Here is a 20467-nt window from a genome sequence, read left to right as displayed (position 1 = left end):
GAAGAATAAGGGAAACAAAAAATGCTATCAGAAGAAGGGGGTTCATTATGCAGGAATAGAGCCCCAGTAGTAACCCAATGAAAAGAAGGGGGGAAAAAGCCAGTTTTATTTCCTACTAACACATTACAGCTGCATTTTTTTTTCTTCTGTGCCCAGGAATCTCATCCTTTCCACTGGTCCTGGGGAATTCCTTTTTTAAAAATCCCAATACTGGAGATTTTTATAGTGAATTTTATTATAATATACACATAGTAAACTGTTTTCTCTATGGCTAATTTCTAATAATATACTAGTTAGTTTATATAGGAATATATAAATATTTAAACATATTACTGTATTAAATATACCTTTACATATAATATTATGAATATAATTATGTTATATAAAATGTTATGAACATATGCATATAAACTTGTATTTAGGGGCTGAGCTGTGGTGCAACCAGTATAAGTTACTATGACAGAGGTCCTGAGCTTAAGGCCATGGTTCCTACCTGCAGAGGGGAAACTTCATGAGCATTGGACCAGTTGCAGGTCTCTCTGTCTCTCTCTCTCTTTCTTTCCCCCTCTCTTTCTATTTGTCTGTATAAATAACATAAATAGAAAAAATTGGCTTCTGAAGTCACTGAATCCATCATGCAAGCACTGAACCCCAACAATAACCCTGGGGTCAATAAGTAAATTAAAAAAATAAAAGCATATAGTTATCTATACTAATATACTTATATACTTATTTACACATATGGTCATGCAAACATATGTATATGCATAGATACTTGTCCAAAAAGTGGTATAGCATTTTTTAAATTTATTTATTTTTTAATTTTAGTGATTTAATAATAATTAACAAGATTGTAAAATACCAGTGGTATTTCCACACAGTTCCCACCACTAGAGTTCTAGGTCCCATTTCCTCCATTGGAAGCTTCCCTATTCATTATCCCTCTGGGAGTATGGACCAAAATTCTTTATGGGGTGTAGAAGGTGGAAGGTCTGGCTTCTGTAATTGCCTCTCTGCTGGATTGGTAGGTCTGTCAATAGGTGGTGTGGCATTTTTAATAAATAGCAGTGAATCAATTTGTTGGGCAGAGGATAAAGTAAAGTTACTTGAAATTTATTTCATACTACAAATAAAAAATATTTTTTGCAAATTGTATACTTAAAAAGTCAAAGGTATATGCTTCCCAGTAACCATTTCAGCTTATTGTCATAATTTATAAAATTCAAAAAAGATCTGTTATTTATTTAATTCTCAGGTCCACTATCATCTTATGGAGCAAATGTTGACTTCTAGGATTTTTGTTATCTCTGTAGATTTGACACTCTTGGCCCTCTTTTTCAGATAATGTTGACTTCTAGGATTTTTGTTATCTCTGTAGATTTGACACTCTTGGCCCTCTTTTTCAGATAGAGAGATAAGGACAAAGAGAAAGAGGGAAAGATAGAACACCTAAGCTTCCTCCTAGTGCAGTGGGAATGTGGCTGGAACCTGGGTCATGTGCATGACACAGCAGGGACCCTTACAGGTGAGTTATCTTGCCAGGCCCTGGAATCTTCTTTTATTATTCTATTAATTAAAAAAGATATAAACATCATAGTAACTGCTGTACATGGTGCTCCCATGTGCTGTAAATTAAGCCCTGATCTGTGTACATAGTAAAGCGGTCACTCAACTAGATGAGCTTTCTCTGATGCACTCACAGCACTACTTTTGTCTTGATGAGTACAAAACACCATTAATTCTTTTAAAGACAAGCAGGGGAATAGGTCTAATTTATTTATTTCTATAAGATCCATTGCTTATTAGGAATAATAAGGAATAATAAAAAATGAGCAAAAAAAAAAAAAAAAAACAGACAGGGCCAATGAAATAGATCACTAGTATGCTTCTTAGCTATATTGAAGGAATCTTTGATGCTGCTGTGGTTTCTCTCTCTTTTTCTCTCCATCTGCCTAAAGAGAGGAGAGAGAAAGGAAGGAAAACAAAACAAAGCAAACAAACAAACAGAAACATGTGCAGAGCTGGGAAGGTACCATAATGATTATTCAGAAAACTTTCATTTCTGAGGTTCAGAGATTCCAAGCTCAATCCCAGTGCCATCCGAAATATATATATTTTTTTATTTTAATGAAAGAGGGAGAAGGAGAGGGAGAGGGAGAGATAGAGAGAGAGAGAGAGAGAGAGACTGAGACCAGATCACTGCTCAGCTCCAGTTTATGATGATGCAGTGGCTTGAACCTGGGACTTTGGAACTTCAGGCATGAAAGTCTTTTTGCGTAACTATTATACTTTATTTCCTGCCCCTCCAGTACCATTTTAAACCTAAGCTTAGGCGTGGTCTGGTCTCTCCCTCACTCTTTTTCTGTATTTTCCTCTATCTCTCATTCAAATAAATAAATAAAATGATAAAAATAAAACTGGCACAGGTATAATTTTCCATCTATGTACATTGATTCTTGCCATTTGAAACACATTAGTACTCTTAGGCTCAGATCAGAATACTCTTTGAACATGACCTATGCTGCCTAGCTTTTATGAAGTATCTTTATTATTTTGAAAAGACTTAGAATTTTCACTGACTTGTATTGCTTTTTAGTCATTATACTGGCCCTCATTTATAGGGTTGGTTTGTAAATAGAAAATTCTGTAGAGTTAGCTCATCAAAAATAACTTAGAAATACAGGGCAGAAATGAAGATTTAGGAGGGAATATCATGACAGAAAGAAAGGGGAAAGAAGGAAAAACAAACCAATTATGACTGAAAGATGACTCAGTTTTGACTCACAAATTCAAGCTTGTTCTTTGGGCAGTTCTGTGGCTAATTTATCATAAGTTGGTAAAACATTGATGCATGAAAATGAACAATATTTAGATCATCCTCAAATTCATGACATATCTGAGTTCTTATTCTGTTTTTGTTGACCACTTACTTTTAAATGCCATAAAGCAGACAGATTGTGTCTTTACATTGTTCCTTTAAATATGAATTGGTTTTCTTGTTGAAAATGCTAAATGAAAAGCAAATTCAGATTATTCCCTTGCATATGAAACTAGGTCAAATTTTGTTGCTGCAGTGTGGTCTGTCAGCATGTAGGTCTCTGGATGAGTGTAAATAAACAAACAAAAAAATCTATTTCAAGCTGTATAGCAAACTTTTAAAGAGTGGTAGAGAGAAGCCCTCTGGATGTGGAAGCTGAGGTGGAGGAAAAGGAGGAAATAATCTGTTTTACTCCCCAGTGGGAAACATGGAAACATACCAAACCATGTATTCTCTTTAGGAGAATTAGCATAATGGTATCGTTTTCTGTTTTCACAATCCTGTGTTGTCCTTGGACTTTCCTACTAAGATTCTTTAGTAAGGAGAATAAATTCAGGCTTTCTTCCTGATGTCACAAGGCAATTTAATGACTGAATGGATGTTATAAAACTGCACACACACCCAGCTCACACTTCCAGTATCCTGTACACTCTCTTTCAATTGTGTACCTTACCTCTTTATGTTATTTCTTATCTGTAAATCTCTTCCTCAAGACAGTGGGGAACCTATGATAGGATATCTCAAATAGTGGGGAGGGGAGCTTATCCTAAGACCATATCTAGGAATTAATAAAATGAAATAGGAACAGATAGAACTCTTTACACAGCCAGGATTCCATGCAGCCTGCAGATATAAAATAATTAAAGTCTTAGAAAGATTTAGAGACTAAAGACTTCTTGAACCAAAGGACCAGGAGGGTTTCAGACTCTGCACTGTTCCATAACCTTTACAGCTAGAGTTCATCTCTACTCACCTATTCTGTAATGATGTGGATTATCTGCCCTTGATGCAACTTTTCTTTCTCATGTTAAGGAGCTGGTTCCGAATTTTCAGGTTCAAATTTGCTTTTAAAAATAATGAATTTTATTGACATCCCAGAAAAAAGATGAATAAACTAAATACTTTTTAAATTTTTTCAAGTATTTATTTATTTCTCCCTTTTGTTGCCCTTGTTTTTTATTGTTGTTGTAATTATTGTTGTTGTTATTGATGTCATTGTTGTTGGATAGAACAGAGAGTAATAGAGAGGAGGGGAAGACAGAGAGGGGGAGAGAAAGATAGACACCTGCAGACCTGCTTCACCGCCTGTGAAGCAACTCCCCTGCAGGTGGGGAGCTGGAGGCTCACACCAGAATCCTTACACGGGTCCTTGTGCTTTGCGCCACATGTGCTTAATCCACTGTACTACCGCTCAACTCCCATAACAATTTGTTCTGCGTTGTATCTTTTTTTTAAGAATTTATTTATTCTTCAGGAAGATAGAAGAGAGAGAGAGAGAGAGAGAGAGAGAGAGAGAGAGAGAGAGAGAGAGAGAGAGAACCAGACATTACTCTGGTATATGTGCTGCCAGGGGTTCAACTTGGGACCTCATGCTTGAGAGTCCAATGCTTTATCTACTGCGCCACCTCCCAGACCACTTAAACTAAATATTTTATATTAGTTGTTTCCTGCATCATTTTTCCTTAGGCCAGTTGATCTGTGGACTGTTGGGTGTGACTCAAAAAGAGCAGACAGTCTTCTGATAAGTCTACTTTGATTGTCCCACCTCTCAATAGAAAATGTTTGTAGGGCTCGTTCGGACAGAAGGGGATGTGGGTAGTAAGTACCATGATTCACATGCAATTAAATATCCTTCTTCCTTACTGGATAATCTTACATAAAAAATAATGCATTGTAGCATGCTGGTTTCTCTTGGGAGGAAATGAAGATTACGAAACAGATTCTCAAAGAATCTTTGATGAGATGCAGTAAGGGTGTTGTATGTTCAGTCAGGGAAATTGTACTCATGTGTTAACAGTTATACTGTAAGTTACTAATTTCCCAATAAAAATTTTTTAAGTCATATTTTTTTTTGCACCAGGGCTGTTGCTATGATTTAGTGCCTATACCACACAACTGTGCCTAGTGGTTACTTTCTCTCTTCTCTCTCTCTCTCTCTTTTTATAATGGGTGGGTGAGAGACAGAAGGAGAGCTGCCTGTAGTACTGCACCACTGCTTATAAAGCTGTGCCTCCCCCCACCCCACCCCCATGGGTAGGGAAAAGGGGGCTTGAACCTGAGTCTTTGGCATGATAAAGTGTATGTTATAATAGGTGCAGCACTGATTGATTCAAGGCCATAATATTCTGATGTTTCCAAGGTCAAATATACTTCAGGGTGACTAGAGCTAACTTAAAGTAGGTGCTGAGTTAATGCATTCTGCTTATGAACCCTCTTAGTGAGGTTTAGGAGAGAGCACAATTTCAGGACTCTGTAATAACAAAATAAGGAAGAGATTGTCCTATAACTGAATATAAAATGCAAGAAGACTTCTATGTTAAATAGAGTGTTGATGTGAGAAGAATGCAGAACAAATTATTTTTAGAGAAGACTGAGACCTGGAGTGGGGTAATTTAAGAGAATGAGAGAGAGATGATATCTTGAATGATCTATAGGGTATTAAGAGACATGGTGAATCCTTTGGAACAGTCATGGATGATGAAGAAGATGGGTTATTTACTATTGACAGCTTTGGAGTAAAGTATGTGTCTTAGAGTTGAGAGTGTCACCAAAGTCACTGAAGGGAAAGTGGGATAATTATATGGATTTAACTGTGTCCTTGCTAAAATGGCACAAGTTGCTTACTATACCTGTTGTTTCTTAAGTTCTTGCCCATGAGTGAGATCATCTCATATTTATCCTTCTCTTTCATGACTTTCTTAGTGGCAGGGTCTATCATCTGTCCCTCGGAGGCTTGATAGAGCCTTAGAATATTTCTCAGCATGGCAAAGCATGTTAGCCACAACAAAATGTCTCTTCAGAGACTAGTCCCAGGTTAGAACTATTCTAAGTTGCTTCTTTTTACCTTTACTTTCTTTTCCCTGCTTTTTCCTCTAAAACTGACCCCAGAACTTACTATCAGTAGATGACAATCATGTACATGTTGTTATTTTTTTATAGTAGAAATGACCTAACTATAAACATAAATAGGTATTTTGTTCACTTCAAATCTCGAAGGTCAGTGGAGGCTGGACAGTGGTGCACACAGTTGAGTATACATGTTTACAATACACAAAGTCCTGAGTGCAAACTCCCAGTCCTCCACTTAAGGTGAAGCGGTGGTGCTGGTGTCTTTGTCTCTTTCCTTCTCTTATCTTTCCCTTCCTTCTCAATTTCTCTCCATCTCTATGCAATAGTTTTTTTTTTTTTTTTTTAAGTGTTGAATCAAATCTTGAAGATCAGGCTCCCCTCTCATTAATTTTAAGTCCTAGAACAAAATTATGTCTAGTTCTAGTATCTACATCATTCCAATTTGAAAAGGTTTCTGTGGTGATGGTTTGTAAAATGCTGAGGGCTTCCCACATATGCTACCAAGACCCTATGTAGCAAAAGCACTCCACTGACAATACCAGCCCATGTCTCCTCTTTGCCTTCATTTGTTATTTGCGATTTTTTCTCAATTTGTGCCTAGGGTTCAAATCTAGACAATTTTGACTACTCCAACTGCAGTAATAAGGAATGTAATCTAAAAGTATGGATTATAGAAACTTATAGAAGTAATGTGTCTCTGTATAAAATGTCATAGTAAAAATTATTTTAATGCATTTCACTGAGGTGACTATTCCCTTTAAATGTTTGCAATTTTGTTTTCTAGACAACTGGGATTGGACCTGGTACCTAGGAAAGAGTATGCAATGGTGGATCCAGAGGATATCAGCATTACTGAGCTCTACCGATTGGTAGGTACTGGAAAATTTGAGTCATTGCTAATTTTGTGGTTTCCATGGCACTCTTCATACTTGCTTGATTTTATAAGACTAGGAAGTTCCAGATTTATTCTGAAGCAAGAAAAGAGCATTGAGAGCTGAGGTGACCATGCCCCAAGTACAGAATTGATATAATACTTTACCTTTCTCAGAATGACATGCTCTTCTCTAGTGAACCCTCAACTCTAAGGCACTAGAAAGTTAGTTCAAAGAAAATTTAAGTTCTTTTGCAAATCTTTGTACCTTTCACCTAATCTAATGGAACACTAACATATTTGCCTGTGGTGTTTCAGGCCAATGCTGTGACTAATACCCAGTATTATTTGCCAACTTGTTAACCTCCCTGCCATCCCTCATTATCACTGTGTATAGAGTGTTAAAGTTTCTTCCCATTTGTTTCTAATTGCTGCTCTAACACTACCCCTCCTCAGACTCCAGTCCATTCCTAAGTGCTGAAGCCTGTTAATCTTAAAATGTTTGATCCTATGACCTATTATAAGATTGTCTTTGACTTGAGTTATTTTCCTAGTTATGTTGGAAGACCTAGGCTAAATATTTTTATAGGATTTAAATTTTCCACTTCTGATTCAATCTATCTTGTATATAGCCTTAGAATCCAAAACAAACACTTGTGGAAAATTTACCCAATCTCTTTTTTTCTTAGTATATTATATTATATATATTAAATATATATTAAATATATAATATAATATATTATAATATATAAATATATATAATAATATATATGACATATAATATATAAACATATTATATATTTAATATATTATATATTTAATATATTACATATAATATATTAATTATATTTTTATTATTATCTTTATTTATTTATTGGATAGAGACAGTCAGAAATTGAGAGGACATAGGAAATAGAGAGGGAGAGAGAGAGAGAGACACCTGCAAAACTGCTTTGCCATTTGCAAAACTTTCCTACAGGGGCTCAACCTGGGTGCTTGTGCACTGTAAGGTGCACTCAATCAGGTGCACCACTGCACCAGCCCCAAATTTGCCTGATCTCTCCACTAAAGTAAAAACCTTTTAACACCTCAAAATTAAAGACTTATATTGGTGGAATAGACTTTCAAAGTATAATTTTACTTTGATTAACTTACTGCTACATTTTAGCATAATGTTCTAAGAAGTACCTATGGTAAGTAGTAGACACACTTTTGAAAGGTCTTTCCTCTCTTGGCATAATGTTCTAAGTTTATAGTGTTTTTAATAGAATAGTGAGAGACTCTTGATTTGGTATTATATTTACATCAAAAATATACATAAGAATCAGTAAGTGCATCAGGGCTATACCTACTCTGAGAATACATTTATCAATGTCACTTTCATTTCTTTGTTTTAATCACCTATCTGTTCAGATTATTTACACCTAGTTATATTCAGTAGTTACATAAATATTCTTTGTAGTGTATCTTCTCTGCTATATACTAAGCTTCAATGAGTGATACTTTATGTATACACATTTTTGGCAGCAGTGCTAAGTATACTGCCCTTAGTAAAACACAATTAAAGGTCATTTTGGAAAGGAGAGAGGGAAAACTTTACAAGTTAGTCATCATTACTTCTTAATTTCTATAACAGATAAAAATTTGTTGGTTATATCTTCTAATATGACACACTTGTCTATTTTAAATCATTGGTATTACATTTTATTTCTAAATTTTTAAAAGTCTTTCAATTTGAAGTTCTCTTTAGAATGTCAATTGAAAGGGCACTTATATTTTGTCCACAATAACCTTCTAGAGTGCTATGCATTTGATAAGCAGTCAGTATTTCTGAACTCATAAAGTACTGTGAAAAGATCATAGATTTGTAGCAAAACAACTGAATTTGAATTTCATTTTCTTTGAATTCCACCAAGATAAACTGTGTGGTCCCTGACTGACTTAATTATTGAAATTCACAAAACCTAGGTATTTTTATAAGTAAAACAAGGAGTTCAGTTTTGTTTACTGTGAAAACCAAACATGAAATGTAAATGAGATATTTTTCCTCAACAGATATTTGCAAAGTACTTAGAAACTCATCTGATTCGTATTTCTTTCTCATCTATCTCATCATTACTTGAAAGTCAAGGTAGCAAAAATAACTTGTACCTTATCTGCTAAATCTTAAGATTAGATTTAGTTATCTTCAATGAATAAATAAATAATAGAAGGGTCAGGTAGTGGTGCACCTGGTTAAGTGCACATGTTACAAGGTACAAGGACCCAAGCTCAAGTCCCTAGTCCCCACCTGCAGGGTGAAATATCTGTAAACTGTGAATCAATGCTGCAGGTGTCTCTTTCTCTCTCCTATCTGTCCTCTACTACTACTCCTCCTATTCCTCCTCCTTCTCCTTCTTCTTTTAATTTTATTTATTTATTCATGAAAAAGATAGGAAGAGGGAGAGAAAGAACTAGACATCATTCTTGTACTTGTGCTACCAAGGATTGAACTCAGGACCTTATGCTTGAGAGTCCAGCACATTATCCACTACGCCACCTCTCAGACCACATCAATTGCCAGACCACATCAATTCACCTTCTTCACATCATCTTGAATGGAGCTTGAAGGAATAATATGTAGTGAGATATGCCAGAAAGAGATGGACAAATATGGGATAATCTTACTCATAGACAGAAATTAAAAAGGAAGAACAGAAGAGGAAATACAAAGCAGAAATTGGACTAGATTTGATATAATGCACCAAAGGACCCTATAGGGAGAGTGAGGGTCAGATCCCGGAACATGATGGCAGATGAAGCCCGAGGCTGGGGGGTGAGAGTGTTTTGCAGTAAACTGAGATATTTTACATATGTACCAACAATGTAATTACTGTCTACTATAAACCATTAATCCCCCCAATAAAAATAATAGTAGACTATAAAATGAATGGCCAAAGGAACAATGAATATGTTCAATGTTTGACAGCCAAACCTACATATGAGGTGACATTTCACTAGCTTTTCTCAGTGCAAGTGAGTCACAAGAAAGCAAGGCAGGAGCAACAATTGCTCTTAGAACTTAGCTTCAAGTGTCACATGATGTCTATTCTTTTTTTTTTAAATTGATTTAATAATGATTGACAAGACTGTAGGACAATAGGGGTACAGTTCCACACAATTCCCACCACTAGAGTTATGCAATTCATCCCCTCCATTGGAAACTTTTCTTTATCCCTCTGAGAGTATGGACATAGGATCATTATAGGATGCAGAAGGTGGGGGGGTCTGGCTTCTGTAATTGCTTCTACTCTGAACTTGGGCATTGGCAGGTCAATCCATACTCACAGCCTGTTTCTGTCTTTCCCTTGTGGGACAGGGCTCTGGAGAAATGGGGTTCCAGGGTACATTGGTGGGAAATCAGGCTGACTTCATGGTATCATCTTCAACTTGGTGATTGAAAAATCATTAAGATATAAAGCAGATTTAAGTTGTTTAATAATCAAGAACCTGAAGGTAAGAATATAGCAGATGAGAATTGGAATCTCCATTTTGGAAAAAGCTATATACCTAAAATAGACCTCCACCCCTTCTTGATTTCTCTCTGTGTCTATCCAGTAAATATTTTAAAAGTATTTAAAATGGACAATAATAGAAACATAGACATGATAGAATTCTTTTTTTGTACTATGTGCAGATTCTGAGGCAGGCAATTCTGAGCTTGTTTATGGTTTGATGGTGTCAAAAGTGTTATGTACTCCTTTTTATGCCATGAACTGCATGCCTTCCATCATGAGATACTTCAAAGTGCAGTATAGCACTTATTATAACATCACTCCAGTAGCTGGGAGGAGAATGATTCCTCTTAGTTACACTAATAGCCTGCCTAGAAATTTCATACAATACTTGCACTTATGTTTTATTGGCCAGAAAATGGTCACATTACATCTTTAATTAGAGATGCCAAATATTTGATAGACAACTAACAATATCTGACACAAATACATTTTACTTTACCTAGTTAGCTTTTGTATGCATGTGGTTTTTATCTCTGGCCTTTTCACTTAGTGTCATATTTGAAATGAAAATCGATTTCATTTCATTCAGCATGTCAGTTTGCTAGTGGTAGCTGCAGGGATTGCTATGTTGATAAGATTCGGGAATCTTATCTTGTCTGTGATTGATTAGTACTGATTGCTACTGAAGTGGAGTTTTAATATTTTGTAATGCAAATACATAAATCTTTATGCATGAAAAAAACATTGTGACTTTACATGAAAGTTTATTTTCTTCTCAGTAGTGGTTCTGTTTTTCTGTTACTAAAGCAAACATAATAACCCAAGAAAAACCAAATGATTATAAGCTCAGAATGACTTGTTCTATTTTGTTTTTATTTCTTTATTGGGGAACTAATGTTTTATAGTCGACGGTAAATACAATAGTTTGTATATGCATAACACTTTCCAGTTTTCCACAAAACAATACAATGTTTTTGTTTTTATTTTTAATTCAAACTCTGATTTATATTTGAGCCTAGCAATAATATGTTTCACTGTAATTCTAGTCTGCAGAATTTTCTCTATGTACTATAAAAATGACTGATATTACTTACTAACTTGATCAAGTTGAGTTGGGTGGCATCACCACCAACCCCTTTTTGTTGCTGTTTCGGTGATTTACTGTCAATTAAAGGTAGAATGCTCCAGTAGCAGCTATTTACTTCTGTTCTTTTTCTTTCTTTTTTTCACATAGTACTAATCAGCTTTGATTTATGGTCCTGCTTAAAATTGAACCTGGAACCTCTGAGTCTCAGGCATGAATGAAATACTATTACATAAACCACTATGCTATCCCCTGACCCTACTGTTTGTATTCTTTTATTGCACTGTTCTTTTTTGCCTATTTAGAACAATTGTTTGCTTCTTCCTAATACTTTTTAAAAAATTTTTATTTATAAAATGGAAACACTGACAAGACCATAGATAAGAGGGATACAATTCCACACAATTTCCACCACCTGAACTCCATATCCCATCAAATCCCCTGATAGCTTTCCTATTCTTTAACCCTCTGGGAATATGGACCAGGGTCATTATGGAGTGCAGAAGGTGGAAAGTTTGGCTTCTTTAATTGCTTCCCCGCTAAACATGGGTGTTGGCAGGTCGATCCATACACCCAGCCTTTCCAGAGCTCGGGGGAAATGGGGCTCCAGGACACATTGGTGGGGTCGTCTACCTAGGGAAGTCTGGTTGGCATCATAGTAATAGTAGCATCTGGAACCTGGTGGCTGAAAAAAAGAGTTAATATATAAAGCCAAACAAATTGTTGACTAATCATGAACCTAAAGGCAAGAATATTGCAGATGAAGATTTGGGGTCTGCATTTTGGAAATAGCTAGTAGGTCCTTTTTATGTATATTCCAAGGGGCCCATGACTTTACTTTTTTAGCCTGAGCCTTACATCTGATATACAAAAAGACCCAAGTTATTGTCTGGGGAGATGATGTCATGACTAGAAAGCTGGATCAGGGAAATGAGTAGCCCCCAAATATGGGAAAAGTGTATAAGTATTGTTGACTGTAAACCCCATCAATTTGATCTGGGACCCATATTCAGCATAGAAGCCTATGTAACCTCTACATCCCTGTAGGTCCAAGCTTGCATTTGCCTTAAGGGGGTGGGGGGAGTCTTGTTTAGGATTTTGATAGCCCTGTTAGCAGATCGTTCTCACCTAGTTATGTTCATCTAAGCAATAAAAAATGCTAAGTCTCACAGTGTTAACATATGTCCAGCTGGAACTTTTGGTTTAGTGCCAGAGTTCAGACTATAGTTCTATAAATAAAAAGAACCTCATTAACTGGATTCTCTGGTTATTTGTGCCTGGTGAATGTTTCTCCAAGAACCTTTCCTGTTAGCTGCTCCTCATCCTTAGTGCTTAGGTGAGTTGCTCTCAAGTGGTAACCAGTGATTCTCAAATAGAGTTAATATCACCACCAGGGGATTAGTAGTAGGTGCCTTAAAACATAAATTATTTCAGAGTTGGATTTTTGTCTCTGTTTTAATTATCATATCAATGCAAATGAAGTGTGAACATGTCTTGTGATTTCCTTATTATAATAATGTTTTCCCAGAGATCTTTTTAGAAGTTCCACAAAGTAGTGAATTACCCAGAGATAGCCAAATAATTATGGCCAACTCAAGTTTAAATCTGCCCTGAGAGGCCTTTTAAACCTGGAAGAATGGTGGGAAGGGGATAAAGTATCTAGTTGTGAGGTACATTTCACTTGTATAAAGGGAAAAATCAGTCAGGCTTATTACTAGCATGTATGCAAATACCGAAGGTTTCAAGGCAGTAATTATACAAAAGAGGAAACTGTGCCATTGTCAGTCAGCTGTGATATGCATCTCACTACATATGATTTCAATCAGTGATTTTCAACCTTCATTGCACATTAGAATCACCCTGGGAGCTTTTAAAACTACCACAGTCTGGGCCCTAGCTCCTACAAATTCTAACTTAATTGTTATAAAATAGGACCTGGGCATAAGTACTTTTTAAAAACTCTCTTGGTGATTCTAAAGTGCACCCAAGGTTGAGAATCACTGATCTACATATATTGAATTTTTTGCATGAATAAGAGAGCTATTTTTTCCTCACTTTTTAGTGAGTATTATGATTAATGCTTGGAACTTTCTACTATTTAAAGACTGTATACTAATTGATTGATTGATTGATTGATTGATTTAATAATGATCAACAAGATTGTGGAATAAGAGGGGCACAATTCCACACAACTGCCACCACCAGAGTTTCATATCCCATCCCTCTCCTTAGAAGCTTCCCCATTCTTTATCCCTCTGGGATAATGGACCCAGGATCATTATGGGGTGCAGAAGTTGCAAAGTCTGGCTTCTGTAATTGCTTATCCACTGAGCATGGGCATTGGCAGATTGATGCATACCCCCAGCCTCCTTCTATTTTCCCTAGTGGGGTAGGGCTCTGGGAAGAGAACCTCCAGTGCACATTGGTGGGGTCGTCTTCCCAGGAAGTCAGGTTGGCATCATGGTAACTTCCACACTTGGAGGCTGAAAAGCATTAAAATATAAAGCAGAACAAATTGTTTAATAATCAGGAACCAAAAGATAAGAATATAGCAGATCATATTTGGGGTCTTCATGTTGGAAGAAGCTAGAAAGTCTGATCTGTTTTAGGTATATTCCAAGGGCCCCCTGACTTTATTCGTTTTTGCATGGTCTCGACAGCTAACTTTGCAGTTGGGCTAAAGGCATTGTCTGTGGACATGCTGTCAGAGTTGAAAATAAAACTAGAATGCTGGATCAGGGAAGAGAGTAGCTCCCAAATATGGGAAAAGTATATAAATACTGTTAACTGTAAACCACATTGATCTGATGTGAGGCCCATATTCAGCACAAGAGCTTCTGTAACTTCTGTATCCCTGTAGGTCTGAGCTCACATTCCATGGTCTTGTCTAGGAACATTCTAGGCTGTACTCATTTCAGGACCTGTCTTTCTCAAGTAGCAATGTTGACCCAACCTCTCTTTGGAGAATGGGGTAGTCCCTACCATTGTTGTTCCACATTGAGGGCAAGGTCCTTTAGAGGCCCACAATAGGGTCCACGATGTTCCTGATGAAGATGACCAGTGACAGTGGAGAGAGGGATCTGTTAGAATTCTAGACCCATCATTATCTATCTGGGAATCCCAGGGTTCCCTCTCTAGGACCCCGACAATGGGGTAATGACCAAAAGAGCCATCATTAAATTATACCAGTCTCTTGCCCTTCTCCAGCTTTTGTAGTCCTTGCTTTATATTACAAGGTTAGCCATAGAGGATTGAGGGAAGTGAAGTAGGTAAGGAGGGTATCTAGGTATAAGTAGAAACTATTTGATTTAGTACTTTATGGTGTCTTTTTTTAGGCTTTTCTACTTGCTTGCTGCACTTATTGAGTCACTGCAAACTACTGTGAACTTTTACTTTAAGGTATATATATTCCCCTAATTTATGGATCGGTGTACACATGTGCCCTATCTCATGGGTCCTGGTCTATATCTAGGTTCTGTGTCTTTGTTAGAAAGTGTGCCACCCAAAATGGAACTAAGGGGTTCTATGAACTAGGAAAGGTCTCACCAGAGTATTGGAGCTGAAAGTTTGGCATTCCATGCCTGGCTCTCTGGACACAATCCGAACGAAGTGAAACGTGTTGAGGTGGTACTAGTTGCATTGATTTAGTTGAGGTCAACAGATGCAGTATCAATTAGTATGGATCCAGGAAGTGTGCAGGAAAACAAGTCATGCCCCAGAGGTTCCAGAACTGGGAGAAAAACATGTTTTAGAGAGAATGTGGAAGGTTCCTGTTATCTTAGAGTTTAAGAAGGTAATAGATAGTTACTGTTTTAAAAAAATTCCTTAAGGGGCTGGGGAGATAGCAGAATGCTTCTGTAAAAGACTTTCATGCCTGATGCTCCAGGTTCCCCAGTTCAATCCCCTGTACCACCATAAGTGAGAGCTGAGCAGTGCTCTGGTCTCTGTCTCTATTCTCCCTTGCCCTCTGCATCTCTCCCTCTCATTGAAATAAAATAAATAAAATATTTTTAAAAAATTCTTTAAGGTCCTTTCTTCACCTTTTTTTTGGGGGGAGGGCAGTGTTAGGAGATGACCCCAGGGTCTCACACATGTGCAATACCACTAAGCAGTCTCCCTGATCCAATTCTATGTAATTGACATGAATGATATATATATAGTGTGATTTAAAAAGAGAGGGAGAAAAATACCAAAGCACTTCGTCACTATTCATGGAACACTCTCAGTGTTGTTTATGGTGAGATGACTCTAAACTGAGGTCTCGTGAGTAAAATGCATGCATTCCACCACTGAGCTACTATCTTAATAAGTTTTTTTTTTTTTTTTTTTTGCCTCCATGGTTATTGCTGGGGCTTGGTGCCTGCACCACGAATCCACTGCTTCTGGAGGCACTTTTTGGGCCCTTGTTGTATAATTGTGGTTATTATTATTGCTGTTGTTATTGTTGTTGGATAGGACAGAGAGAAATGGAGAGAGGAGGGGAAGACAGAGAGTGGGAGAGAAAGATAGACACCTGCAGACCTGCTTCACCGCCCGTGAAGTTACCCCCCTTCGGGTGGGGAGCTGTGGGGGCTCCAACCGGGATCCTTACGGGCCCTTGTGTTTTGCACCATGTGTGCTTAACCTGCTGCTCTACTGCCCAACCCCTCCTTAGTAAGTTTTTATAACTGCTTCTCCAACTTTATCATTTAGTAGTAATTGATATTTCGTAATAGCTTGTATTGTGTTATTTTAGACTTTCAAGTAGGTCAGTAAATAAACAATCACTTTCAGGGAAAAAAAAAGTTTCCTTGTGGTTTAAAAATATACTGTTGTGAGTTTTTTTTTTTTTTTGTCCTGGTAAAAGAATTTAAAAATCTCAAAGGAGAAAAAACATCATAGGAAACAAGAAAAAAATCATGCTTTTTCGGGGGTCGGGCAGTGGCACAGTGGGTTAAGCGCATGTGGCGCAAATCACAGGGACTGGCGTAGGGATCCCGGTTCGAGCCCCCAGCTCCCCACCTGCAGGGGAGTCGCTTCACAGGCGGTGGAGCAGGTCTACAGGTGTCTATCTTTCTCTCCCCCTCTCTGTATTCCCCTCTTCTCTCTATTTCTCTCTGTCCTGTCCAACAACGAACGACATGAACAATGGCAATAATAATAACCACAACGAGGCTACAACAACAAGGGCAACAAAAGGGGGAAAAATGGCCTCCAGGAGCGGTGGATTCATGGTACACGCACCAAGCCCAGCAATAACCCTAGAGAAAAAAGAAATCATGATTTTTCTTCTACAACTAGAGTATTTCTTTGTAGGAAACTCGTTTTTTCTTCTAAAACACTTTATTGAGGGGGAGGTGTTAATGGTTTACAGTATAGCTGTTGATACATGTGTACAGTTTCTCATCTTACCTGGCTAAGTGTCTGCAAAACACTCTCACCCCTTTCCACCATTATGTATGATAATTATGGCCAACAAATACTACAGTGGAGGGGCCAAGTGGTGACACACCTGGTTGAGTGCACATGTTACAATGCACCAGGACTGGGATTCAAGCCCCCAGTCCCCACCTGCATGTGGGGAAGACTTCACAAGTGATGAAGCAGTGCTGCGGGTGTCTCTCTGTCTCTCCTCTCTGTCACAGCCTTCCCTTTCAATTTCTGGCTATCTTTATCCAATAAATAAATAAAGATAATACAAATCTAAGAACTACAATGGAAAGGTCTTCTTTCTTTCTTTATTTTTTATATTTTAAGCAGAGTAATGCTCAGCTCTGGTTTATGGTGGTGCGGGGGATTGAACCTGGGACTTTGGAGCCTCAGGCATGAGAGTCTCTTTGCGTAACCATTATGCTATCTACCCCTGCCCAGTGGAAAGGTCTTCTATTAAAATGTTATTATTTAACATTTTTAGAGAAACATGCCCACTGTACCTGTTGTGTATATAGTTATTCAATTTATCTAGTTAATTGCATTTTAATCATTTATTTTTTAAATCACTCAAATAAAAGCATGACAATTTTCTGATCCCTTTATGTTATTTCATTTACATGAGTATTAGATGGCATGTTGACCAGTCAGTAGTTATCACACTGTACTTAAAAGTATAAATTGATGACAAATGGAAAATGGAATTAGCAAAATATATAACTCCATTATGATAGAGTTAACATTCCTGAACTATCCTAATTTTTTAAAAAGTACCAAGTAGTCCAAAAAAACTGTGATCTCATTAGTGTTCTGTGATGTCAAAGTAATAATTATCTTTTATAATGGTATAGTACAACGTAACATGTAGTATAGTAAACTATAATAATCACTTTTAGCACATGTTCTGTTTACATAATTTAACATTATCAGACATTACTATTATTGGATAAAATTATTGATCTGTAGCAGACTGCAGAGAAGCAGCTTGGTTTTTTGCTGCAAGTAGTTTGAAACATAGTCTTAAGTTGTTTCTGCTTCCCCTTACCTCTTGGTTAATGTGTTGCTTTTCTATGACTCCATCTGTCACTTCACAAATATAAGTTAAATCTTTTCTTTTCTTTGTATCACTATTCAAGTTGTACAACTGATAAGTACAGTTTTGGATGTCTATTTTCCCTACTTCATAAGCTCCATAAATATAGAATCTATTTCTGTTTTCTTTCTTTATTGCATTCCAAGTTCTTACCACATAATCAATATTTTTATTAGAGATTTTGTAATAATCAAGAAAATTGTGGGATCAGAGGGGTACAATTCCATACAATTCCCACCACCAGAGTTCCACATCCCATCCCTTCCCTTCCATCGGAAGCTTCCTTATTCTTTATCCCTTGGGAGTATGGACCCAGGATCACTATAGGGTGCAGAAGGTGGAAGGTCTGGCTTCTGTAATTGCTTCTCCACTGTATATGGGTGTTGGCACATCAACCCATACTCCCAGACTGTTTCTGTCTTTCAGTAGTGGTGTAGAGTTATGGGGTGGTGGTGTTCCAGGACACTTTCTGCCCAGGGAAATCAGAATGCCGTTATGATAGCATCTGCAACTTGGTGGCTGAAATGCATTACGCACTTAATAAATATTTAACAGGTGTGTATTAAATGAATACCAACCCCTAAGTTTCTCTCACCCATGGGACTATGGGTAATTCCTTTCCTCCCCTAATTTCTGGGTTCACTTATGTCTGATTTTGCCTCCAAAGTTTAGTTTTGCTTACTATTCTTAGGGTCAATATGAGTAAAAAAATAGTAAATAAATAAATAAAGTCCTATTCCTACTTTTAAATACCTCACTGGCTTCCCTAGACCTGCATCCCTACATTGTCATGAAACATAAGCACCATAAAATCTCTTTTAATTCAGTATCATTTGCCATTGCCTCTGTCAGAAAACTATCCCAACTTCACAATTTAATATATTTTAAATAACTTAATTATGAGAACTGCAAAGTCATATCTATATAGATCAACTGCCATCAATGAAATAATTAGACTTAGTCTGAGCTTTTAAAGATAACCAATAATTTTTCTCACCATGGGAGCTCTAACAGAGCAGTAGATTCCTTTTAATGATTTGCTGCCTGAATCTGTTTAGTGAATTGGTATCATTTTGTGATCATTCATGTTAAAACAAGGTCTTAAAGCAAGATTCTTTGATAGTCTCTAAACTTCATAGTTTCTTATTTTAGAAAATGAAAGAAAATATGAAAATAGTATTGGATATCACAGTCATACTTAAGTAACTAATTTGGTAGATCCCATTTTGCTTCATCCCATGTGATCATGTTTTTGTTGGGGGGTTGGGTATTTCTTATAGATGGAGCATCGACATCGAAAGAAAGATACCCCAGTCCAGGCCAGCAGTCACCATCTCTTTGTGCAGATGAAGAGCCTCATGTGTTCCAATCTAGGAGAAGAGCTGGAGGTCATTTTTTCACTTTTTGACAGTAAAGAAAACCGGCCAATCAGGTAAACTGGACATTGTGATAGGATTTGAGTTCCCTGACATTGAAATGGTAGATTTTCTACCTGACAATCTTGAGACATTGTGACTTTGTATACATTTCCTCTCTTAACCTCAGTGTTCTCGTTTGTATAATACTGGAATTCTAAGCTGCCTACCCTATAGAAGTCCCTTCGAAAATTATATGGGATGATACATGCAAAAGTTCATTGAAAAAGTAGAAAGGGTGGTCCGGGGGGTGGTGCAGTGGATAAAGCACTGGACTCTCAAGCGTGAGGTCCTGAGTTCAGTCCCCGGCAGCACATGTACCAGGGTGATGTCTGGTTCTTTCTTTCTCCTATCTTTCTTGTGAATAAATAAATAAATTCAAAAAAATAAAGAAAAAAGAAAAAGTAGAAAGGACTATAGAACTGGAGTAATAAATGATCCAATGGAGCAACACTGGTCTTATGTCTACCGTTTGAGCTAATTTTTAAATTAACAATGCAAAGAAGGCATAGTAAATCGAAAATGCGAAGTTTGTTTGCTTGTCAGATTCAACATGTAGTATTTTTTAACTTTAGAAAACAATTATAGGAGCCAGATATGGTGTATCTGGTTAAGTGCACACATTACAGTGTGCAAACGCCCAAGTTCAAGCCCTTGGTCCCCACCTGCAGAGGGAAAGATTCATGAGTGGTGAAGCAGGGCTGCAGATGACTCTCAATTTCTCTCTCTCCCCTCTAAATTTCTCTCTACCTCTATCAAATAAATAAATATCAAAAATAAAAACAAAAATAAAGTAAAATAAATTACATTATTTGTATCCTGTCTGCATCAGATGATACCAAAAGGTGACTTAATATTTGGAAACCTCCCATTAGAGTTTCAGAGCCATGAAATAGTAGTTTTTGTTTTTGTTCTTGGTTCTTTTTGTCCTACCTCTAATGGTTTTCTTATAGAAAAATTCAAGATTTCAAAAAATATATAGTGGATGCTTTTATTGTTCTATACTTTTTTTGAATTATGGTTTAATGTTTTTGCATTTTTAATTGTGTGCATAAGGCATGCATATTTTACATGAGAAGCATTGCCTTTAAATTTAGAATTAAAATTATTTTATACAAATAATGCACAATGACAAAACTATGCTATGCTTTTAAAATAATATTAAAATAATTACTGATAGTCTTTATTAACACTGAGACACATATTGTTTT

The 20467-nt window shown here is 36.8% G+C and overlaps 1 protein-coding gene across 8 annotated transcripts in view; it reads left to right on the top strand.

Moving 5' to 3' along the window:
* DOCK4 (dedicator of cytokinesis 4) overlaps positions 1 to 20467 on the top strand; it is a 541157-nt gene that overhangs the window by 247006 nt on the left and 273684 nt on the right. For all 8 annotated transcript variants that reach the window (XM_060196434.1, XM_060196436.1, XM_060196435.1 and 5 more), the window contains exons 7-8: positions 6672 to 6756; positions 19122 to 19273. In XM_060196434.1, the coding sequence (XP_060052417.1) occupies positions 6672 to 6756; positions 19122 to 19273 (237 nt within the window). The remainder of the gene's footprint in view (positions 1 to 6671; positions 6757 to 19121; positions 19274 to 20467) is intronic.

This window comes from Erinaceus europaeus, chromosome 8 (genome assembly GCF_950295315.1).
Source record: "Erinaceus europaeus chromosome 8, mEriEur2.1, whole genome shotgun sequence".
NCBI lineage: Eukaryota > Metazoa > Chordata > Mammalia > Eulipotyphla > Erinaceidae > Erinaceus > Erinaceus europaeus.
The sequence above is the reverse complement of the archived record's forward strand: the minus strand, read 5'-3'. Positions and strand labels throughout refer to the sequence as shown.